This window comes from Canis lupus, chromosome 20 (assembly GCF_048164855.1).
Source record: "Canis lupus baileyi chromosome 20, mCanLup2.hap1, whole genome shotgun sequence".
Taxonomy (NCBI): domain Eukaryota; kingdom Metazoa; phylum Chordata; class Mammalia; order Carnivora; family Canidae; genus Canis; species Canis lupus.
Window position 1 is genome coordinate 40,710,746 of NC_132857.1, and position 25,874 is coordinate 40,736,619.

Below are 25,874 nucleotides of genomic sequence, written 5' to 3' on the forward strand. Positions count from 1 at the left end.
CTTTACTGATTTCAGTTGAGAACCCTCAGCTCTAAATAAAACACGGTATGAGCCTGGCTCCTTCCTGAACCTCTTTTGGTATCTCTCCCATCAGCTGAATCCTTTTTTTTTTTTTTTTTTTTTTTTCCTCCTGTCCTGGCATTTTGCTTTAGATTGTTCCCAGAATTTCATTGCTAACTTACATGATATGAGCAGATAATGGGAAACTGAACTTATTTTCTAATTTACCTTGAAACCAAATTTTAGATAATATTTATGAGGAGGGAAAGAGCCAGCCTATGATGGGTGAGAGTAGCCTTTACCTCTGAATGTAAATGACTTTTTATAGGAAAGTATCCTTCTCCAGAACTCTCAGTGTGCATGGGAGTGGGGGTGGGATAGATGCATTTGCTTTCCATAACATAATTGCAATCAAAAGCAGACCTTCTCTAGTCTAGCCTCCCACACTCCTATTCAAAGCTAGTTTGTTTCTTTGAATTCCACCAAGCTTTTCTCTTCCTAACAGGAAACTTCATTGTGTTCACCTTAAATGTAAAAAGGCCTTTTCAAGATGACTCATGCTTTACCAGAGAGATGTGCTTGGGGAGGTGTTTATTTTCTGACAGCTAAGATTCTGAGACACCCATGGAAACAAATATATTTCAGAACTTGTGGCCATTTGAATTGAAATGCCTTAATTTGAATTTGGGACTCAGAAAGCATTTGATCTGTCACCCCCACGCCCCCCATGGGGCTCCACAGCTGAGTGGCAGGGTGGGCAGTAGAGTCAAGAGCACCAATTCTAGATCAGACTGCCTGGGTCTAACCTCTGGCCTGTCCTGGCCAGCTGTGTGTTTGGCCAGGAGATGTAACCCATCCTCGCTTCAACTTTCTTAGCTGTATGATAGCAACAAAGTCAAGGCAAGTCATGGCCACCTTGTGGGGCTTGCTGTAATGTTTAAATAATCAAGTGTAAGTTAAGTGTTAAGAAGGGTGTCTGAAATATACACGCCTTAGGTTAATTTTAGCGAGTATTACCTCCACCCTGGAGCAGCCGATGGGATTAGGTAATCAGTAGTAGTTGCTGCCATTCATGCCCCACTGCTGTGCTCCTTTCGGGCGTGTATGTCCTTGAGATTTTCTTACAGTCACTCCATGAGGCAGATACTATTATTTTCGCCATTTAAACCCAGATCAGTCTGACAACAAATCCCAGCGCTCACCCCCTCCACTGTATGGGAGCTCAGCCTGGGGGTTACATGGCTATGGGGCACTGGGTGTGGGTTGGGATGTGAGCTGGAGGGTGGAGTACAGTATGGAGGACAAAAAGCAAAGATTCTTAGCTTAAGTGACCAGATGATCGGACAGTCATGGAGCCTCCCTGCCCCTTGTCATTCTTCCTGGAGAGGAATTGTGTGGGGACAGTGAGCCAGGGAGGGGCTCGGGACTCCTGTCTTCCTGTGATTTGGAATTTGTCCTCCTTGCAATCCTGCTGTCCATCAGTTGTTTCTTTCATTATGGCCTCTACTCCTTGCCTCTCTTCTTGAAACCCCAGCTTACCCCTATGTGTGTATTCGGGGGAGAGATAAAGCATTCAAGGTTTTAGAGCAGAGTGGCTAAAGCTCTAAACCCAAGTAGGGGAAAGAGCTTTGACCTGGAAGTGAGGAGATTTAAGTCCTGGTCCTCTCTTTGCTACTGTTGAGCAAGATAACCCTGCTAAAGTCATGGAATTGTTCTGGGCTTTGTGAGTTTAGGATTAGAAGGTGTCTGATATTCAGTGGTTCTAGTCAACCTTCCCCTGGATCTCTGACCTTGGGGAGCTATGTAGGTGGCAGTGAGGATGTAATGGAGATGGTGATGATGGTGGAAATGGTGGCAGAGAAGGGTGATGGTGTGGAGGTGACGGTGATGATAGAGGAGACGGTGGTGGCAGATGGGGTGGTGGGCTGGAGGGGCTGATGAGGGTACTAATGGTCATAACTATGAAGAGCCCTTGGCTGGCAGCAGGCACTGTATCGAGCACTTTATTTCCACGTTTCATCATCTCAGCAGCTCTTGCTGGGTCCATTTTGTAGATAAGAAGCTCGACAGAATAAAGCTGAGCATCCCTTAGTGGGTGGAGTTGCCTAGGTCACATGGCGGCCAAGCCAGAAGTGCCAGGAAATACATTACCAAAACATTTGTGATGGGCACAGAGCAGGGAGGGGCATAATCTGGCCTCCCTTGTTTTCTCCCCACATCCTCTGCCCCTAAGGCCAAGTTGTGCCCAGATGGAAATTGAAGGTTATAATTGCAGGATTGCATTTTTCCTGGGGACACACAGCAGGTAACATAGAAATAGTCCTCCACCACCTTTACCAAATGCTCTTCTAGGTGCTTTCTCTTCATCTCTGAGTTACCACTTTGGCTGCTGACCTCAAACCTTAAGCTTTGAGTTTTGGCCTGCAGCCTCTCTAACAAAGACTGTGGCATCTTCATGGAGGCCATGATTTATCACATGATTTGGGGACAAATGAACGTCCTCCAACTTGTCTCTCTGGTGAATGTGGCTCTTCTATATCCTGTCTTACCTGCTGACCCTCACTGTACTCTGCTTATATCCATCAGGCCATCTTGGAGAGAAACCGGATAACATATTTTTAGTGTAGATAAGCTAAGGATTGGTGAGTAGCAAAGGGCTTGGGACACTAAAACTGCAGACCTCTGAAGACACTTGTCAGAATCGAGACTTCTCAGTCCCTGTCTAGACCTCTTTCTTGGGCTCAGGGGTTCTTGTCTTGCTTGAATGAAAAGGTGATTTTTTCTTGCAATTCCCACTGTCTCCTTCCCTTCTCATCAGGATGGGGGGGGTGAAAATCATGCAGGCTCTAGGCTCCATGTCAGGAGGGTTTAGTGTGGACCCTCTGGACAGGGCAGCTAGCTTCATATTGATTCTATATACATTAGATGAATTCAAATGCATTTAATATACATTAGATGAATTAGATGATTTTATATACATTAGATGAATTCAATACATTAGATGAATTAGATGAATTCAAGTTTTAAATGCCCTCTTGCTCAGCCCTTACCTGGAACCACCAGCACTCTCCCTACCTCCCACAAACCTTTACAGTGGGGAGGGTTTTCTGTTCTGTGCCAAGGATACAGTGGTGAATATAAAACATCTTGCTTCCATGGAGTTTATGGTCTAGTTGATGCTGCAGTGTTATGATGACAGGGACAGGAGTAAAAGGTGGCGGTGAACTTGTAGTAGAAAACTTGATTTAGCTTTGTGGAGCTAGGAAGGCTTCCTGGAGGCATTGACAGCAGACACTTGTAGATTAAGAGCTGGACAATGCATGGGAAGTCGGGGAGGAGGAGAGAGGAAGGGACGGAAGAGAAGGAAGAGCAGAGGAAGAGAAAGATATGGTCTGGATCTAGGCTTGTGCAGGGTCTTGGAGTCTGGGGAGGACAGGGGGCCTGCTCACCCCACCTGGGCCTAGCCTGCCTCAGTCATACTCAGCACCAGTTTCCCCAGAGACTCTATCTTGCAGCACTGAGGAGGTGCAAGCAGTGATCTTGGAAAGAGAGAGGCAGGACCAGGTGATCTGCAGGCACATTTGCTTGTCTACACGCTCCCAGAATGCCCATGTTGCCTCTGCTGAGCACTTGGCTGAGTACGGCATTACCTAAGGTTTGTGTGGTTTCACTGGGTTCTGAGAGGAGCTTATGGCCAGTGCAGACACCACCAGACTGGGAGGCCCTGTGTTTGGACTTGTGGGCTGTGTAAATTTTGGGGTCCTCATCCTAGATCTCTGGGGATTCTCCTGGTTTACCAGTAGACTCAGAGCTTCTGTTTTTCTTTCAGTGCTAGTGTTTAAAGCTTTGATTCTCTACCAGTTGCAGGAAACTAAATTCCATTAAAAACTGCAGGCTTTCAGCCATAAAAACTGATGAGTGTTTGTAAATGGCATGGCTGGCTGGGGGGCTGGGATGAGTTGATCCACGGAGGGGGGCCTGGCCATCCCACAGTCTGCAGCTTCCCCTGGCAGACTTAGAGAGCATCATGGCCCTCATTATCACCACCCACTCCTGTGCTGGGTGTTCCCAGGGAAGAAGCATTTCTTGCTGAGGAACAGCTTTGGGCTTTTATAGCCACGCCACACACGGGGACCTAACTATCAGTGGATTCCGAATAGACTATTTGCATAGAAAGCCACACAGCTGCATACAGTTGAGATCACACAGAAAAATATTTATTCAGTGGATTCCAGTTGAGCATTTAGCATGCATTCATAAAGGAAGAGAGACACTAAGCCATAATGCTGACCCTATATGCCGCTCACTTTGAATACATGTGGCTGTCCTACAGCTCCCAGACAGGAGGGCTTGTTTTAGAATTATATATTTGCAATTGTAGCGATTTATAGCTTGTCTTCTTGTCCCGGAGCTTGTAGAGCAGAATGAGATGGATGTAATGCCTAGCAAATTGCAGGCCATTTTGGAATCTGGGTCTCTGGCCTCAACATGGTGGATGGAGCCACACTGGGGACAGAGTCCTTTCCTAGGCTCCATCAAATAGCTGGGGCAAAGATAGGACATCCAACTATCTGTCTCCATGGACAGAAGCGGCCATGTGTGGCCTTTACATCATTTTAAAGTTGTGGCCTGTGCCCTGCTCTGAAAACAAATTCCAACTGCTCTTCTGTCTTCCCCTAAACATTTTTCAACAGGAAAGAGGGAAAGAAGGCAGATGGGTTTAAACAAAAGTCACTAAGCCCACAGGCCACAGGAAAAGTGACCGCAAGGTATCCAGGCACGCCCTGGCAGGGTCAGAGAACACGGGAGGTGGAGCAGGATCTCAGAGGGTGTATGTCAAGTGCTCAGCCAACACCCAGGCCCCTCACATCCTGTCTGCATTCCTTCCAAAACCTTTCTGCTTTCCTTTGGATAACGTAGCAGTGTGTGGCAACCACCCTTCCAGGAAGCCACCTGTTAGCTGTTAGGAACTTGCCTGCTGCTGATGTAGTCACTTTCTCAAAGGCATCAAGGAAAGCCACGGAGAGGGAGAGGAGGAGTGTGTGGGCAGCGTAAGCAAGGGCTCTATAGGGCCTGTTTATGGTGACCTTGGGAAGAGATGGAGGGGAGAAGAGAGAAGGCAAAGGCAATACTCAGGAATGAGGGAGGGGTTCTCAGTTCCTGTCAACTCAGTCTGCAGACACTCGGGAAAATGGGATGCTTCAAAATGTGACCAACGTGGCAGTCATAGGGCCACAAATACCCGGTGATCCAGGCTCTCCCTCAACTTGTGCTTGTCTTAGACTAGTTCTCAAATTTGAGTAAGCATCAGAGGTTTCGATGCTGCTGTTCCAGGAACCCTGCTTTGAGAACCACTGTCTCAGTGATGAGAGACTAAACCAAGGTTGGTGTTGATTTGGGCTCGTTGGATGCGGTAAAGTCAGAGAGATCAGTGTCTCAACTGGCTGACAGAGGCAGATTGGCAAACACAAAGGTATAAATCGAGAAAGTGCTAAAACCTTTTATTGGATGTATTTGTCTTTTCCTGGCTTTTCATTCAACTAACCATATGCTTACTTTCCACTGACAATTGCTATTTAAATGTCACTTGACAAGCAGCTGTTCTTTATCCTACTATATGCTGGTTAATTTATTGTCCACAAAACCTGATGGAGTGTTCTCTAATGGGCCTCATTTCCCACTGTCTCCACCCACCTCTTCATTCTGGTTCTGGCCCCAGCCGTACTGAGGCTGGCAGTGGTTTCCTCTATCCCCTGCTCGTGCTCTGTCTTTGCCTGGGTGCCCTTTTCCAGGCAACTCTCACTCCTCTTTAATTTTCTGAGTGTTCACCCCCCATGGGGAAGGTCAACCAGCTCTTTGCTACCATAAAACTGTGGCCAGATGGCTCTCATGGCCCTTTGCAAACTACCCAGCTGTAGCTGCCTCATCCTCAGCTTTTTATTGTTAGTGCCTAGGACAGGGTGTGTCAATGGCTTCAGCCAATCAGGGAGGTGGTTGTTGAGTGAGTCAAGTCCAGAGGACTGAAATTGAGGGCGAGAGGCACGGAAGGGGAGATATCTAACGCCTCCTCACTGTGGTCAGGTTAGAAAGACCTTGACTCTGCTGGCAGAAAGAGGATAGAAAAGCTATTTTAAGCACAGAAAACCTAAATGATTCTCCATAAGCCCCTCTGTGCTCCCAGGGCTTCAATGATTCAGTACAATGGGACTCCCAAGGCCAGGTGGAAAAGCAAATCTTTGGGATTCCTTTAAATCACAAATTACCTCTGCTGGAGAAAGTTGGAATATTCAAATCTTTTTGGCTTAATAAGAGACTAAGTGTTCTTTTCTAGCAAGTACCTAAGAAAGATGAACAGACTGATGGATAGATGGGTCCTTGCTGGCTTGGTCACCAGGTCATGACCTGGACTCCTATCTTGCTTTCCAAACATTGCTTCAGCTCCCCTTGGCTACATCTCACCTTTCTTTGGAGGGAAAGTATGTGTCTCAGGGCTTTGTCGTTGTGCCTGTGTTTGGGTGCCCGGTTCTAAAATTGAATCCAGAGAATGACTTCAGCTGGGATTTGAGACTGACCTGCCTCACATTGCATTCCATGCTGTGGATAGACACGATTTGAGCCTAAAACTGGGGCAAAGAAAACTCCATTGGACTGGAATGATAGGCTTGTTTGCCAATTCAGGGTGGAATTCCATATTCAGAGCAGTAAGGCAAGATCTCCCTGCCCTTGTAGATCTTGGGGGAATGACTTAGCCTCAGTTTCATCATTTGGAAGACAAAAGGGTTCTATGCCTGGTCTCCAATCTGCTCTCCCAATCTCGGAGGATGCTAAGATGAATTCTGGGGAGCACAGGAAGAGCTACCTTCACTTGAAAGGCTAGAGGGGAGAAGAGAGAGCCCAGAGTTAGATGAACAAATATGGCCATGTCCCAGGTGGCATCGCTTCACCTCTTCTACAGATTGCACCAGGCAGGCTGACTCAAATGCTGTTGAAATGTCAGGCTTTAGGATGAGATGTTGTTGGACATCGGTATTAGTTCTGTTTTTTAAACAACATTACGCTGCCAAGAATAAATCTGTGTCCTCGTCTAATGGTGCCTGTCATTTTAGTGTAGTGATCAAGGAGGAAAAATGGAAGTACTTTATGTGGAAGAACAGATAAGCTATGAAGGTGTTTCTTAACCCAGAGTGCAAGGCTGTCTGGAATATAATACAGCTCTATCAATAATGCAGTTAAAATAGTTTACCTTCTTAACACGACTGGGTTCAGTTCACTGATCTTCATTCGAGTTCACCGTAAAGTTATTTAACTGTGGGCTACACATTATACCATACAGACCAAAGCATTATAGATTTTTCCAAATGTAAGTCCAGGCTGATCGCAGCGAAACATAAATTTTCAAATCTTTAATATACTCTATTAAGGCACGAATAAGATTTTAAAGCTTTGTCTCAACTAGAGTAGCTAGGACTCGAGCTGAACTAGTTGCAAAGAGCTCAATAAAAAAGTTTACCTTGGGACATGGTAGTTACTCTCAATGGCATCTAATAAAATAATGCACTTCCCGCCCCCCCCCCCCCCCAATGTGAAAGTCAGCAATCACCTGTCATCGTAAAATGACAAATTTCAAAAGGGGGCTGGTTCGGTTACCAGAGGCTTCCCACCAGAGGCTGACCACGGATGCACACTTCACATGTGCCAGGGGTGGGCGCCGCTAGGCCTAATGCTCCATTTTCCTAGAACAAAATTATCTTTCAAAGTGCGGGAGGAAAGACACCAGCCATTTTTCCCAAACTCTAGTTGCTATGGGAGAAGTATATTCCAACAACCCTGCAGGGTATTTAGTACAATCTGTTATTCCAAAAGGACTAGGCAGGATTTAGAAAGAGAAGTGCAAAATATCATTTTGTGCTCTGAGAATGATTTAGACTATAGATAACTGGCAGTCCCCTCATACAGAGGCTTTTGATGAAAAGACTGGCTAAACCCACTCTACCCTAGGCTGAGAATTCCTACTCAGATATGGGATCGGGATCAAGTCGGCTGCATCAGAATCTTAGGAAGAAGAACACAGGTGGGATGAGGGAGCCCTTGGTTTGATAGGGATCATACACTGGGTATGTGGCTGGGAAGGGGGGACATTAAGGAGTCGTCTTGTGGGGACAGGTGCTTTAACTTGTACTATCGATGCAGCCATGTGTGGCTGGTCCTAGTTGAAATGTATTACAAGAATAAAAACCACACTGGGTCTTCAAAGTATGGGGGGGGGAATGTTAAAGCTCTCAATTTTAGTTTGCATGTTGACATTGCACGTGAAATAATATTGGGAGCTGCACTATAAGAAACATTCAGCTTGACACCTTGTTTTTCTGCTTTTTGAATGTGACTATTCAAAATAGTAAGTTTAAACCCACCTAGGTAGCTTATACTTCTAGTGGTCAGGGCTGCTTTATATCCATTTCCTGTCTTTCAAATAGAAGAACATGAGAAGCAATAATGGGTCTCTCAGGAAAGATAATAAGTGTATAAAGGATGTTGGAGTCTTGGCAAGCACATGTCCCAGTTGCAGGACGTGGGCAACTGACCTGAGCCTCAACTTCCTCCTCTGTAAAATGAAGATAGTCACAGCATTGTGTCTCACCAGGGTATTGTCAGAAGTGACAAATGCACAGGGGAAAAAAAAGCACGGAGGGCTTAGCACAGAGCCTGACATAGGGAAAACTCGGAACTTTACATCATTTTTGGTTATATGTAAAGACTTTTCTGATGCCTAATATTTTTAAAAATGATTCTATCTTTTTGAAAGAAAGCGGGGGGGGGGGGGGGAGAGAGAGAAGCAGGGAGCTGACCCAGGCTCATCCCGGGACCCTGAGATCATGACCTGAGCCAGAGGCAGGTGCTTAATCGACTGAGCCCCCCAGGCGCCCCTCTGATGCCCAGTTTTTCATCCCTGTGTATTTCTAACTCTGCTCTGGTTCTCCGGGTCTGTATTTGCGATCCTGCCTTGCTACCGTACACCCACAAAGCTGAGATTCCCCCTTTCCTTATCATTGGAGAATCTTGGGTCCAGTCTCTATTTTCAGCAACTTGTTCAGAATAAGGCTCCCCCAGCTTACTGACCTCAGCTCACTTGGATTGCAGAACAAAAATTTTCTCCTGGCTAAGACTGCAAAGTCAGGCCACAACTCTTCAACTGCTCCCATCCCTTGCCTCATACCTGACATACTCGGTCTTGCTTTTTACTGAACTTCTTTTGATGGGAAGGTCAGTCAAGGACAAACAGATACCAGCAAAGGGGGTGAGGGTAACAAGAAGGGTCATGCAGACAGGAGCTCAGTAGAACAGGGCCAAAGCCAGGATGGAAGCACAAGGACTTCGTAACTGGCCCCACAACCCCAGCCCTTTATCTCACTGCCTTTTCCCCCATGGGCTTGAAAAGCTGTGCTAGGTTCAACCCGAGTCAGTACAAGTGGGTTCTGTCGCCTTGCTAGATTCTTGCCTCCTGAAGCTTCCCACAGAGCAGGTCAGCACACATCTGAAACCCCGCGCTCGATTTCCATATCCTGGGAACTAAGTCTTCAGATGAAGGTGGTTGTGCTCGTGTGAAAGGTAGTGGCAGAGAACAGAAGCCTCAGTGGAGACACGAAGCTTCCCTAGGCAGAAGCTTCCTAGCCTTTTCAGTTAACGAGACGAACCTTTCAGTCGGGACCATCTCTGATAAAACACGAGGAGGAATCACTTACCAATTACTTCGAACAGCACACATGGCTGGAAGCATCCGCGCTTCTCAAAGCGGGGGGACAAAGGCTCCCCATTTCCTATGCAAGTATTTTTTTTTTTAAACACAGGAAAATGTTGATTTTTGTTTCCACTCAGCAGCTGTAACTGGAGGTGATTCAGACTAAACTCTTAAGGGGACTTTTTTTTTTTTTTTTTTTTTTGGCCTTTTCATCAGATCGATGTTACTTTGCTCATTTTATTTTTAGATTTACTGAGTGTTCTCAGGGAAGCGACTCAAAGGAAAGAAATAAGCAAATTGGTTTGAGTTTTAAGCTTGGGCTGAGGTTTGGCAAGAAATGATCAGGGCAGGGGAGTTTCCAGGCCACCATTGCTGACAGCTGGGATTTGTGGAGGATTTGTTGAGGGAGCTGGGTCATTTATTTCAGTGCAGAGAATATACCTAAGGCTACTCAGACACCCAGGTAAGGCTTGCTCAGGTGAGTGTGTGTGGGAGGGCCGACCCTGGATGTGCAAATGTGGCTGGTTTCCTGGAGCATTTATTAATGAGGTATGTACCATGGATCAGAGGCAGAAAGGGATTATTGCCAACCACTGCTTCCCTGTGGTTTCCTAGAAAATACAAACGTTTGAAATGTGAACAAATCTTCTTACTATGATAATCAAATTTAGGAGCAGGAGGAAGCATTTCTAAAAATTCAAAACACCGCTTTTAAGATCTCAGCTCTCCACACAGGAACTTAAATTCTGGTGTCTTGGCTCAGGGCGAAGAGAGCACACGATCTGTTGATTCCTGCATAGATTCCTGATCTTCCTCTTTTGGGACGTGGTGACTTGGTTCTGTTTTTTTTTTTTTTTTTTTTCGGTCACCATAGATAAATTCTCCTTTTCTCTGTCAGAGGTCATAGAAACAGAGATGAGCATGTAGGTTGAGATGCAAGTATGTGGGCATGCAGACATGTCCATTCATTCAGGCAACTCTTGACCTGCATATGGGTCACTAAGTGGTGGTCTTCCAGGGCCTAATCCTTTTGGAGGCTGCTGTGACTCTGTGCTGCAAAGGCATGCTACTGGCTGAACTTGAAATTTGCTATTTTCCATTATTTGAGGATAATTGTCTCCCCCCACCCCCCCAACCATGAGGGTGGACAAGATGATATAACTAAAAAAAAAAAAAAAAAAGAAAGAAAAATCTGAAAATGAACAAAAGTCCTGTTGGAGATAGAAGCATTAGAATGACAGGTGTGCACACCGAACAGCATTCTCAGCGTGGGGCTTTTCTTGATTTTGTGTCACTTGAAATGGAAAGCGCAACCAGCGTCCCTGGCTACGCTGGTTTGTTAGCAGGGACACCGTTTCCGCTCATCCTGAAAATACCGCGGGGTGTTCATGGGGACGTGGCCTAAAGATACAGGTGTCGTCCCACCTGACCTTCCAGAGAGTCTAGGTCGATTTCCTGAAAAAAGAGACAGAACTGGGTGGCTGGCCTGCCTAGTGAGCTTCCTGGATACCCAGCAAGGAAAACGGGTTTTAAAGTAAGAGCTATCAGAAAGGGAGACTCCTAACCCTGGGCAAGGAACAAGGGGTGGGGGAAGGGGCGGAGGGTGGGGGTGACTGGGTGGGGGGCCCTGATGGGCTGAGCGCTGGGTGTCATTCTGTATGTTGGCAAATCGAACACCAATAAACTTAAAATACAAAAGGTAGGAGCTACCACGAGGTGCAACGGGGTCCAGCCTTCGGGGGCCTCACGCGCCGCCCTCTCGCCCGCAGGGCTGATCGTGGTGACCCTGGCGCTCTGCTGGCTGCCCAACCAGGTGCGGAGGCTCATGGCCGCGGCGCAGCCCAAGCACGACTGGACCCGGCCCTACTTCCGCGCCTACATGCTGCTGCTCCCCGTCTCCGACACCTTCTTCTACCTGAGCTCCGTCGTCAACCCGCTGCTGTACAACGTGTCCTCGCAGCAGTTCCGCACGGCGTTCGGCCAGGTGCTGCGCTGCCGCCTGGAGCTGCCGCCCGCCCGGCACCGCGGGCACCTGCGCGGCCGGGAACCCGCGCCCTCGCCCTCGGGGCGCCGCCCCCTCCTCGCCGCCGCGCCCCCGCCCGGTTCCCCCGCGACGACCCGCCAGGTGCGCTTGGCTACGTTCCAGAGCGAGCCCGAGCCCGAGCCCCACAACGGTTTGCAGGAGCAAGAGGTGTGAATGTCCAGGATGCGACGGGCCTGGAGGCCGACGTGGCACCCCCCGCCCCCGCCCCCGCCCAAGCGACGTTAGCCTGCCACGGGGGTGACACCACACTGTGCCTGGGAGGGGCAGGGGTCTCGGAAGAAACTGGATGCCCCCCTCAGTGCCTTCTAAGGGCTGATGACCTGGACGCTGGGGACAGACTTGGGGTCCAGGCTCTTGCTCACCCCTTCCTTTAAGTACACACTGAAAATTCAGACCGAATTTATTCAGGGCTTACAAAAATGTTTCACACGGAGCTCTTTCACTGGCAAAGGAACGGAAGATGCTGATCCTACTCCCCTCCCACCCCAGAATCAAAGGACACCCAGGAGAAGCGGGGGGAGCGAGGGCCCCAAGCACGATGCAGGAGGCGCCAGGGTCTCCTTCACCTTCAGCAGTGAGCCCAGAGGAGGGCGAACTGGAGGAGCAGGATGGTGGTGGGGAGCCCCGGCCGAAGAGCCAAGGCCGAACTGCTCCGCTTCTTGGGCCGGGGCCCGTTGCACAGAGGGGTGTTGCAGCAGCTGATGCACACTGAGTTCAGTTTCCCAGGGGAGCAGAAGGATTGGTACCCGGCGGAGGCGATGAGGCAGGCTGCGGATGAGGCACACGACTTGCGGTACATGATCCCTGCAACACAAACCCAAGGACCTGGGTTAGCTGCTGTTTCTTAAATGACAGCTCATCTTTTCTCCTCCCACAGCCCAGGAAGTTGCTTGGGGTGGTTTCATTGAGCGCTCACCCCTCCCCCACCAAACTATGTAAGTAAGAGGACTTCTTCATCCTACAGCTCCCTTCCTTGTTGTTGTTGCAAAGACCTATTAAAATCAAAGTGCACTTAAAATTCACACAGAACTTTTTATTTACCTTTTTTTTCTTTAAATTGCTGTCTCATGCCAGGGAGAGTGATACTATACTTTATGATGGCTCTCACCTATGTGTTTATTAAACCCTAAAGTTATCTGAAGAACTAATACATAGAAGAACATGATCCCTATTGAAGGAGCCCTGATTTTTCTGAGGTTTCAAGGTCCACCACATTTTAGGGAGGGGGTGACCTAGTGTTGACAGTGTACCCAGGAGAGCCTTTTTCCAGGAAACAAGCTTTGCCCTCAGAATATATGGCCATCTGCCTATTTAGCATCGCCACCCTTTAATAACCTAGGAGCACATATGACCTGTCCGAATTACAGCACTGTCATCGAATAATCAGCTCTTAAAGCTGGAACCTTCTTAAAATAATAGCTAACTTCATTTTTATGCTTTCCTGTATGCCAGGCACTTTACAGAGGGCTATAGAATACAAGTTCATTTACCACCTGCAGTGACCCTACAGGGGAGGTCCCCATTTCAGAGATGGGGCACATTAAGGGCAAGAGAAGTCGAGGAATTTACCTGAGGACACACTACTGGCCTAGAGAGGAGCTGGGATTTGAACGTAGCATTCTGGCTCAATTCTGTCAAGACCTTATGACTATATATGTGCCAAAGCAGCCAGTCGTAAACTACAAAAACGTGGGGTTTTTTGAGAAGGGGGAGATAAATAATACGTCTACAATAGCCAGACCTGGAAGTAAATGGCTTTAGCTTGTGTGCTGCCCTGCACAGCTGAGAGCTCAAACGTATTCCACTAGTAGCCAGGGCTCCTTACTTTCTGACTCCCTGCAGAGATGTTTTTTTGCAGGCATTGCTTTGGTTCGCACCCCCTCCTCATCAATTGTGGCTTTGAGTTATGGAGAAATAGTACAGAATTGAGCAACCTAAAACTTCCAAGTGGAAGGTAAAGAAATACTTAAAATTATATGTTTTAAAGTCATTTTTGTGCTATAGCTGCACATTTGAAAGGATGGAGTTCCTAGTAGTGTTTTAACACTGTAGACAGTAGCTGCTCTGGTAAGATGTATCGGGAAAGATAAAGTCCTTGGACAAAGAATGTGTGCATATGTATGTGAGAGGCACTGATTTGTTTAAAAAAAAAAAAAACCTGCTGCTGGGCATTGCCCGTTAATAGTTTCCTGTATTCTCTACAAATTTTACTGCCTTTTGCTAGTTCAACTTCAATAAACTTTATTAAGTGAATTTTTACAGTGAAAAATTAAGTATTTAAGAAAAACTCGATAAAAATGTCTCCTAACTAACTCCACCTCAGAGGTTAGCACTCTTCAGTGTCTGGATGGCCTCCTTCCAGGCCTGTTTCTATACATTTACATATGACTCCATGGAAAAATTAAGTATGTGTGTGTACACAGCTTTGTTAATGGTATCGCGTCCTATATGCGGTTTTACAGTTTGCATTTTTAAGCCTAACTCTGTAGGGCTAAGGGATGATGATGAGATAGGTTAGATAAATAACACACAAAAGGAGCCCTGATTTTTGTGACTGCCGCCCACAAGACGTTGGTGGCAGCACCTATTCTGGTGGCCAGTGGAACTTATGCTTGTGTTCCCATAGGACTCTATATAGGTCCATTCTTTAAAGTTGGTGCCTCCAGGTCTAACTTCCAGTTAGCCTGGATCAAAGCACTGAGAGCCTCCCCTTGGGGACACTGACCTGTCTTGGCACATCCTCAACTTCTGGAAACTATTAAAATAGGCTGCTTGAGAAACACAAAGAGGAATGATGTAAAGAAAACAGAGGAGAAAGACTGAGATAAGGCTTCAGAAAGAACCTTATAGAAACATGTAATTTACCTCACAGAGTTAAAAGTAATGGTCCTAAAGATGCTCACCAAACTTGGAGAAGAATGGATAAACATGGTGGGAACTTCAACAAAGAGACAGAAAATATAAGTATCAGGTAAAAGTCACAGAGCTGAAGAATACAGTAACTAAACAGAAAATAATACCAGAGGAGCTCAACAGCAGGGCAGAGAAACTTACTCCATCAGAGCAGCAAAAAGAAAAGTATAGGTAGATGAAGGGACCTGAGAGACCACATCAGGTAGCTAACAGTCTCTTTTTTAAGAGACCCCGAAGGACAAGACAAGGACAAAAATATAGGCTGAACATTTCCTGACCCTGGGGAAGGAAAGAACCATCCAGGAAGCCCATAGAGTTCCAAATAAAGTGACCCCCAAAGAGACACACACCAAGACACATTATAATTAAAATATCAGTGTTAAATGCAGGAAGAGACTCAAAACCAGCAAGAGAAAAACAACTTGTTACGTACAAGGAAACCCCCATTACACTATCAGCAGACCCTTCAGAAACTTTGCAGGCCTGAAGAGGCATGATACAGTTCAAGTGCTAAAAAGGGGGAAAAATTTCCAACCAAGAACACATGGCAAAATTATCCCTTAGAAATGAGGGAGAGTTTCCTAGGCAAGCAAAAGCCAAATGAGTTAATCATCACAAAACTTGCCTTACAAGAAATGTTAAAGGGTCTTCTTTAGGCTGAAAAGAAAGGGTGTGAAATAGTGGCAAAACAGGGATGCCTGGGTGGCTCAGTGGTTGAGTGTCTACCCTTAACTCAGAGTGTGATCCTGGGATCAAGTCTCGCATTGGGCTCCCTGCAAGGAACCTGCTTCTCTTCCTAGGTCTCTGTCTCTGTATCTCTCATGAATAAATAAAATTTTTTTAAAAATAGTGGCAAAACATATAAAAGCTATATATCTCACTGATAAAGACAATATAGCAAAGGTAGTAGATTAATTATAATGCTAGTGTGAAGGTTAAGGGTTACACAAGAGGTAAAATGTAACATGTAAAACATAAAATGGAGGGGTGGGAAGTACAAATGTAGAGCTTATGAATGCCTTCAAGCTTATCAACTTACAAAAGACTGCTGTAGATACAAGTTGTTATATAAGATAACATAGCAAAAACCACAAGTAGATACACAAGAGAAAGGAATCTAAGCATACACTAACCAAAGTCATCAGATGACAAAGGAAGAGAGCCAAAGAAGGAACAGAGAAACTACTAAACGGCCAGAAAACAACAAAATAGCAGTAAGTATATATCTCTAAATAATTTAAATATAAATGCAAAATTCCCCAATCAAAAGATGTTGTTGTTGCATCCAGCCACTCTACAAAACAAGACCCATCCATCTATACACTGCCTATAAGAAACTAATTACAGATATTCCCTGTAAGTGGAAACCAGAAGAAAGCTGAGAAAGCTATACTTGGCCAAAATAGGCTTTAAAACAAAGACTGTAGGGCATTACATAAAGGGGTCTATCCAGCAAGAGGAGAAAACATTTGTAAATATTTATGCACCAACACAGAAGCACCTAAATAAAACAGCAGTACAATACTACTCGGGGACTTTAGTATCACATTTACATTAGTAGAGCATACACACAGAAAATCAACAAGGGGGGATTCCCTGGGTGGCTCAGTGGTTTGGCGCCTGCTTTCAGCCCAGGGCATGGTCCTGGAGTGCCAGGATTGAGTCCTGCATCAGGCTCCCTGTGTGGAGCCTGCTTCTCCCTCTGCCTGTGTCTCTGCCTCTCTCTCTTTTTGTGTGTCTCCAATGAATAAATAAAATCTTAAAAAAAAGTCAACAAGGAAACCTAGTCTTAACACTGAAAGAGATGGAATGTTCTGTATATGTTAAGTCCATCAAACAGGGCAGATGGAGAAGATGGTACAGTAGGAGGATCCTGAGCTCACCTCATTCCACAGCCATTCCAAGGCAATAACCATATCTATGCAACTAACTGAAAATTACTTGAAAATTGGCAGGCCAGATATTCCACAACTCCTCAAAGAGAAAAGGCTACAGGGGTAAGGGTAAGAGAGAGAGAGAGATGCAGTTGAGAAGCAAACCCCTGGAGCACATACTCACAAGTGGAAGAGAAATCACAAGCACAGTGGAGTGAGGGGATTAGACCCCACACTGGGTAACCCAAGTCCTAAGGACTTGCACTAAGAAGATGTCTGGCTTTGAAAATCAACAAGGATAAACTCTGGGAGAGCCAGAAGGCAGCAGCAAAGAAAATCCTCACCCTTAAAGAGACAGCATGCTAAATAAATTGGCCTGAGACACAGCACAGAAATAGTAATTTGCAAAGCACCTGGGGTATACATAAAGGAGATTTATTTACTAATCTTAAAACTTGTGCTGGAGGGGCAGGGATCTTTAAGAGAGTTCTCTAGGAAGAAATACTGGGGCCACCATTTTTCTTGTCCTTCCCCAGCCTAGACAACCATCACTTGCTGGAGCCAGTTATAACATTCTCCATCTAATTTGCTAGTATCAGAATGACTCCTGCTCTGAAAAGGGGAAGAGATAAGCCTACATAGTGTGTCTGGAGTTCTTGCATCCAGGAGTCTTAGCTAGATGCATAGGAAGCAAGCCCTGGCATTTGGTATAGGCAAGACAGAGGCTGATTGCAGACAGCTAGGTTGACTGCTGGCCCCATCTTCCAGGAAGCTCACAGTGGCTGTAGCTGGGTTTCTCAACAGCACATCAGGCAAACCTTGCCCCGTGAGCAACACAGCAGCTCAAGTGGCTTACTTTAACCAGCTGGACTGAGGCCACCTCCATCCCCACCATACCCAAAGAAAATGTGACTCAGCCACAACAGGAAGGCCTGGTTCTGTTGTACAAGGTAGGATTACACTTGGCCTGGACCTCTTCTGCACAAGACTACTGCTTTCAAGACCAAGGGATGCAGTTGACCTACCTAATAGAAACAAACACAGAGAGCTAGAGAAGAGTCTGAAGAATATGTTGTAAATGAAAGAATAAGACAAAATCAAAATAAAAAAGTGAAACCGAGATAATATGCTTGAGAGAATGGATAAACTCAGCAAGAACTTCAAAAAGTGGAAGATATAAAAAGAGTCAGAGCCAAAGAATACAACACCTGAAATGAAAAAATACACTAGAGAGCATCAACCGTAGTTCGGAGGATGCAAAAGAATGTATCAGCTACCTGGAGACAGGGTAATGCAAATCACCAAGCTAAATAGCAAGAAGAGAAAAGGAATGGAAAATGATAATAGGTTAAGGAAACTCTGCAACATTATGAAGTATAATAAAAGTTGAGTTATAGGGATTCCAGGAGAAGAAGAGAGAAGGGGGCAGAAAACATATTTGAAGAAATAATAGCTGAAAACTTGCCTGATCTGGGGAAGAAAACAAACATCCAGATCTAGGAGGCACAGAGGGCCCTAAGATGACGAACCAAAGGCACACCAAGATACGTAGTAATTAAAATGGCAAAAAGTGGGGACAAAAAGAGAATCTTAAAAGCAGCAAAAGTTATATGCAAAGGAAACCCCACAAAGCTATCAGCTGATTTTTCAGCAGAAACATTGCCAGATGTAAGGGAATTTCATGATGTATTCAAAGTGCTGAAAGGAAAAAACAAACAACAAACTTAGAACAAAGAATACTCTATCCAGCAAAGCTATCATTCAGAGTAGAAGGAGAAATAGTTTCCCAAACAGAAATCAAAAGTTTGGTTTTGACCACTAAACTGGCCTAGCAAAACAATTTTAAAAGGAATCTTTTAAATGTATACAAAAGGCCATAATTAGAAGAAAATTATGAAAGGAAAAAATTAAATAAAAGCAAACATACAGTAGAGGTACTAGATTAATAACTTATAAAGCCAGTATGGAGATTAAACCAAAAGAGTAAAATCAGTTATATATACAAAAATTAGTCAAAGGATACACATGATTTAAAAATGTAAAATATAACATGATATGTGTAAAATGCCAAAGGGGAATAGAAATGTAGTGTTTTTACAATGTGTTTGAACTGAGTGAACATCAACAATATAAACTGCTGTGTATGTAGGATGTTATATATGAACCCAATGGTAACTACAAAACAAAAACCTGTAAAAGATATACTTGGCTTTATTTTTGTGTAATACTAAAGAAAACCATTAAACCATGAGAGAAGAGAACAGCAAAGAAGAAACAGATATAACTACAAAAGCAATCAGAAAATAATTAAAATGGCAATAAATACATACCTATAAATGATTACTTTAAATGTAAATGGACTAAATGCTATGATCGAAAGAAGGGTGACCAAATAGATTTAAAAAAACAAGACCCATCCATATACTGCTTACAGGAGACTAGCTTTAGACCTAAAGACACATACAGAGAGTGAAGGGATGGAAAAAGATATTCCATGCAAATGAAAGTGGGGTGGAGGAAAGCCAGAGTAGCAATATTTATATCAGACAAAATAGGTTTTTTTTTTTTTTTAAGATTTTACTTATTCATGAGACACACACAGAGAGAGGCAGAGACATTGGGAGAGGGAATAGCAGTCTCTCCATTGGGAGCCTGATGTGGGACTCAATTCCAGGACCCTGGGGTCATGACCTGAGAGCCAAAGGCAGACACTAACCACCGAGCCACTCAGGTGCCCCAGACAAAATAGGTTTTAAAACTAAAGTAAGAGAAAAAGAAGAGCGTTATATAATAAAGGGTTAACTGAACAAGATGATAAAACCATGGTAAATACGAATCCATCATAACAGCACCTAAATACATAAAGCAAATATTACAGACATCAAGGGAGAAATTGACAGTAATATTAGAGTAGGGAATTTTAACACCCCACTCAAACTGATGGATCATCTAGACAAAATCAAGGAAATGGTGGCTTTCAATGACACACCAGGTCAGATGGACCTAACTGGTTTACAAAAAACATTCCATCCCCAAACAGCAGAATACACATTCTTTTCAAGTGCACATAGAACATTCTCCAAAATAGATCATATATTAGGCCACCTTAATCTTTGAAAAGATAAACCAAGTTGATGAACCTTTAGTTAGACTCAGCGCTGAAATAAAATCAGAAACAAAGAATAAGTGAGAAAACAAAAATACAAAGAATTAGAATACTATGAAAAATTATATGCAACCTAACATAATTTTATTTTAATAAATTATTAAATAAAATAAAAATAATTCTGTTTAATTTTAATGAATTATTAATTATAAAATAAAAATAATTTTAATTTTAACAAACAACCTAGATAAATTCCTAGAAAAATATAATCTTCCAAATCTGAATCAAGAATAGAAAATTTGAACAGACAAGATATTGGTAACAAAATTAAATTAGTAATCAAAAACCTCCAAATAAACAAAAATCCAGAACCAGATGGCTTCTCAGGTGAATTCTACCAAACATTTAAAAGAGTATCTATTCTTAAACTATTCAAAAAAATAGAAGAGGAAAAAACCCTTACAAATTCATTTTGAGCTAGCATTGCCACATGAGTTGAAACCAGACAAAAACACTGCCAACAAACAAACAAAACAACAACAAAAACAAGACAACTACAAGGCCAATATTCCTGATGAACATAGATAAACAAAACATTAGCAAAGCAAACTCAACAATATATTAAATGACTAATCATAATCAAGTGGAATTTACTCCAGGGATGCAAGGTGGTTCAACATTCACAAATCAATATGATACATTAACAAAAGGAAAGATAAAAACCATATGACCATCTCAATAGAGATCAGAAAAGCATTTGACAAAAGATAACAATGTTCATGGTTTAAAAAACTCTCAACAAATTGAGTTTAGAGGGAACATACCTCAATATAATAAAAGCCATATATGAAAAACCCACAGCTGACATCATACTCAGTAGTGAAATACTGAAAACTTTTCTTCTAAGATCAGGAATATAACAAGGATGTCCACTCTCACCACTTTTATTAAACCTAATAATGGAGGTCCTAGAGGCAGCAATCAGGAAAGAAAGAAAAGGGATCTGAACTGGTAAGAGGTAAAACTGTAGCTATTCGCAGAACACATGACACTTCATATAGAAACCTTAATATTCTACCAAAGAGCTATCAGAATAAATGAATTCTGTAAAATTGCAGGGTTCAGAGTTAATATACAGAAATCTGTTGCATTTCTATACACTAATAACAAAGTAACAGAGAAACTAAGAAAACAGTCTCATTTACAACCACACAAAAATATAAAATTCCTAGGAATAAATTTAATGAAGGAGGTGAAAGGCCTATACTCTGAAAACTATAAAGCATTGATGAATACAAACAAATGGAAAAATATTCCATGATCATGAATTGCAAGAATTTTTTTTAAATGTCCATACCACCCAAAGCAATCTACAGATTCAAAGCTGTCCCCATCAAAATACCAATAGCATTTTTTCATAGAATTAGAACAAATAATCCTAACATTTGTATGAAACCACAAACGCCCTTGAACAGCCAAAGCAATATTCAGAAAGAAGAACAAAACTGGTGGTATCACAATCCCATATTTCAAGATATACTACCAAGTTACAGTAATCAAAATGGTATGTACTGGCACAAAAATAGATGTATATATCAAAAGAATAGGATAGTGAGCCCAGATATAAACCCACACTTATAAGGTCAATTAATCCATGATAAAGGAGGTGAGAACATTCAATGGGGAAATGACAATCTTTTCAATAAATGGTTTTGGGAAAACTGGACCACTTTCTTGTATACACAAAAATAAACTCAAAATGTATTAAAGACCTAAATATGAGACCTGAAACCATAAAACTCCTCAAAGAAAATATAGTCAGTAATTTCTTGGACATTAGTCTTAGCAATATACATATCATTATGTCTCCTCAGGCAAAGAAAACAAAAGCAAAAATAAACTATTAGAACTATACCAAAATAAAAAGGTTTTGCATAGCAAAGAAAAACAATAAAACAAAAGTTAGCCCATTGAATATTTACAAATTGAAGATATTTACATGTAATATATCTGATAAGGGGTTAATATATAAAGTACTTACACAACTCAACACCAAAACAAAAAAATAATTCAATTAAAATAGGCATTGGACCTGAATAGACATTGTTTCAAAGTAGACATAGAGATAGTCAACAGACACATGATAAGACACTCAATATCACTCATCATCAGGGAAATGCAAATCAAAACCATGGGGAGATATGACCTTACACAAGAGTGGCTAGTATCAAAAACACAAGGAATAATAAATTTTGGCAGAGACGTTAAAGATACCTTTATATACTATCAGTAGGAATGTAATTTGGTATAACTATTGTTATATTTTGAGTTTCCTCAAAAAGTTAAAAACAGAAATACCATATGATCCAGTAATTCAACCATTCAGTTTTTACTCAAATAAAACAAAACACTTAAGTTAAAGGCTATACACACCCTTATGTTTATTGCAGCAGAAGCTAAAGTATGGAAGCAACCTAAGTATCCATTGATTGATGAATGGATAAAGAATATGTGCTATATATGTACAATGGAATATTAGCCATAAAAAAGAGTGAAATCTTGTCATTTTGACAATACAGATGGACCTAGAAAGTACTGTGCTAAGTGAAATATACTAAATTATCTCACTTATATTGTGAAATCTACAAAACAAAACAACAGTGCCTGGGAGGCTTAGTCAGTTAAGTGTCAGCTCAGGTCATATCTCAGGGTCGTGGGATTAAGCCCTGCATGGGCTCTATGTTGGTTGGGCGCGGAGCCTGCTTTAGATTCTCTCTCCCCTTCTCCTTCTGCTCCTCTCCACTTCCCACACACTCGCTCTCTAAAGAATGAAATGAAACCAAACAGATGCTTAAATACAGAGAATAGACTTGTGACTACTAGAGGAGCAGTGGGTGGACAATAGGTGAAACAAATGAAGAGGGTTAAGAGTTACAAACCTCCAGTTATAAAATAAGCCACAGAAATGAAAAAGTACAGCACAGATAATAACATCACAAATATTGTAATAATGTGGGGTGGGAAAAGCAACAAAATATTTTTTTTTTCTCAAATGTACATGGAACATTCTTCAGGATAGATCTTATGTTTGGACATGAAACAAGTCAACAAATTTGAGAAGAGTGAAAATATTTCAAGCATCTTTTCAGACCACAGAGGTATGAAAGTAGAGATCATTTAGAAGAAGAAAACAAAAAATTCACAAATATGTAGAGATTAAACAATGACCTGCTGAACCACCAGTGAGTCAACAAAGAAATCAAGGCAAATCAAAAAATACCTTAAGACAACTGTTAATGGAAATACATCATAACACAACTTATGGAATGCAGCTAAAGCAATTCTTTTTTTTTTTTAAGATTGTATTTATTTATTCATGAGAGACACAGAGAGACAGAGACAGGCAGAGGGAGAAGCAGGCTCCATGCACCGGGAGCCTGACGTGGGATTCGATCCTGGGTCTCCAGGATCGCGCCCTGGGCCAAAGGCAGGTACTAAACCGCTGAGCCACCCAGAGAACCCCAGCTAAAGCAATTCTAGGAAGGAAATTCGTCATGATAAATGCCTACCTCAAGAAATATAAGAAGCCTCAAACAACCTAACTTTATGGCTCAAGGAACAAGAAAAAGAGTTCAAAGTCAGCAAAACAAAGGAAATAAGAGATTAAAGCAGAAATAAATGAAATAGAGGACAGAAAAACAACAGTAAGGGATAACCAAAGTAGGAATTGGTTCTTTGAAAAGATAAAATTGGCAAACCTGTAGCTAGATAGACCAAGAAAAATGAGAAGACTCAAATAAATAAAATGAGAAATGAAAGAGGAGACATGATACACAGAAACACAAAGGATCATAAGAGACTACTATGAATAATTACAGGCCAAAAAAGAGCCAAAAATATTTAACCGGGAAACAGCAGTCTCTTCAATAAATGGTGTTGGGAAAACTTGATCAATATCTAATACCAAAGACAAACATTAACTCAAAATGGATTAAATACTTGAATATAACACCTGAAATCATAAAATTTCTAGAAGAAAACATGAGAGGTAAGCAACTTGACACTGGTTTTCATGATGATTTTTTGTATTTAACACTACAAAGGCTACAAAAGCAAAAATAAGTAAGTGTAAGTACATCAAATTGAATAGCTTATGCACAAGGAAACCATCAGCAAAATGAAAAGACAATTTACTGAATAGGGAAATAAATTATGTAAATCATGTATCTGATAAGGGATCACTATCCAAAATATATACAGAACTCATATAACTCAACAGCAAAAAAAAAATAAAAAATTAAAAAATTAAAAAAAATAAAAAATACACAAAGGCTCAAAATGGACATTTTTCCAAAGACATATAAGTAAATGGCCAACAGGTACATGTAAAGATGTTCAAAATCACTGATCATCAGGGAAATGCAAATCAAATCATAATGAAATATCACCTCATACCTATTAGGTTGGTTATTACTAATAAGAAATAACAAGTATTTATGAAAATTTGGGGAAAGGTAACCCTTGTGCACTGTTGGCAGGAATGTAAACAGAAGCAACCATTATAGAAAACACTATGGAGTTTCCTCAAAAAATTAAAAAACAGAAGTACCATATGATTCAGTAATTCTACTTCCAGGTTTTTTTTTCTGAAGAAAACAAAAACACTATTTTGAATAGATACATGCATCCCTATGTTAATTATAGGGTTATGTACAATAACTAAGATACGGAAACAACCTAAATGTCCATCAACAAATGAATGGATATTGAAAATGTGACCTATATACAATGGAATATTATTCAGCCATAAAAAAGAACAAAGTCTTGCCATTTGTGACAACATGGATAGACCTTTAGGGCATTATGCTAGGTGAAAGAAGTCAGACAGGGAAAGATAAACACCATATGATCTTACTTATATGTGGAATCTGAAAACAAAAACAAAAGCAAACCAAAATCATAGATACAGGGAACAGATTAGTGGTTGCCAGAATAATGCATAGCATGGTGACTAGTTAATAATACTGTATTGCCTATTTGATAGCCGCTAAAAGAGTGCATTTTAAAAGTTCTCATCACAAGAAGAGAAATTCTATAACTATGTATGTGATACATGTTAACTAAATTTATTACTGTGGTGATCATTTCACAGTATACAAAAATAGAATATGTTGTCCATCTGAAATGAAGAGTTATACATAAATCATACCTTAATAAAAATAAAAAAAACTTTAAAAATAATTTTAATTTTAAAAAAACCTTGAAAAAATTAATGCCTGAAGGTACAAAGAGATGTGCCAACAAAGCCACAATCTGCACTTTTGCTGATACCCTCACATCTTTAGTCAGAAACAATTTATCTTTGTAAGGGAATTGTGTGTGTAGTGGGGTGTGTGTGCAGATCTGTGGCCACGTGGAAGCCCTTAAGAAAGTGGTTCATGAATGGACAACACAAAAAAGATGCTATGAATGAAAAAGTTGTGAGCTCCACCCCTCACAAAGGGTATTCATTGTACTAAGAGGGGGGGAAAAAGGATCTGGTGCTAGAGAGATGTGTCAATGGATTGGCTAGCTACTCCAGGCAAGAGCACCATGAGGAGGTCTAGGAGTAATGAGAGTGCCAGAATGATCCCTGCATGAGCCATGAGGTTTAGGATAGCTGTCCTGTTCATACACCACTGTGAGCTTCCCATGAGGGAGTCTAAGTTCTAGAGACTAGAGCTAGAGATACTGTGGATGAGATCAGAGGTGATTAAAAAGATTTCTAACCAGATGCAAGGACATTTGGGCCTAACAGACATCAAGAGTAAGTGATGAGTAATTATCTGGTGTTGGGGTATTAAGGCCCTGGTTTGCAGATATTCAAAAACAAAGAAAAAAATGCTCTAATATTCAAATATTAGCAGAGGTAGAGGAAAAATGTAGGTATTGTACTAGTGGGAATGGGCAAAGTAATATTTAAAAAGACTTTTGACTAAACAGAAAGCCATTTTACTCATATGTTTGAAATCAAAGTGGTAGAAATGTCTGGGTAAAACTGCCTTTGAGAACCAGGTGATAGGGCTGAGGGTTGAGGCCAGGATAGAAACTTGATGGTTCATAATCTGCAAAAAAGTGAAAACAAACCTCAGAACCTCAGCTGGAGAAAGAAGGGGATTCCAGTTCCATTCTAGGCTCTACAGCAGGAAGGATGGGGATGGA

The 25,874-nt window shown here is 42.2% G+C and overlaps 2 protein-coding genes and 1 long non-coding RNA gene across 3 annotated transcripts in view; 1 reads left to right on the forward strand and 2 right to left on the reverse strand.

Moving 5' to 3' along the window:
• The window catches only part of GPR39 (G protein-coupled receptor 39), a 201,639-nt gene extending 187,606 nt beyond the window's left edge, over positions 1-14,033 (forward strand). Inside the window, exon 2 of the mRNA XM_072788987.1 lies at positions 11,506-14,033. Within this exon, the coding sequence (XP_072645088.1) occupies positions 11,506-11,933 (428 nt within the window). The 3' untranslated portion in view covers positions 11,934-14,033. The remainder of the gene's footprint in view (positions 1-11,505) is intronic.
• LOC140611904 (uncharacterized) lies at positions 10,574-11,791 on the reverse strand. The gene is made up of 2 exons (XR_012013221.1): positions 11,652-11,791; positions 10,574-11,191 (listed from the first exon to the last, which is right to left on the reverse strand). It is a non-coding gene; the product is annotated as an uncharacterized lncRNA (long non-coding RNA).
• The window catches only part of LYPD1 (LY6/PLAUR domain containing 1), a 44,116-nt gene continuing 30,404 nt past the window's right edge, over positions 12,163-25,874 (reverse strand). The window contains exon 3 of the mRNA XM_072788988.1: positions 12,163-12,584. Within this exon, the coding sequence (XP_072645089.1) occupies positions 12,349-12,584 (236 nt within the window). The 3' untranslated portion in view covers positions 12,163-12,348. The remainder of the gene's footprint in view (positions 12,585-25,874) is intronic.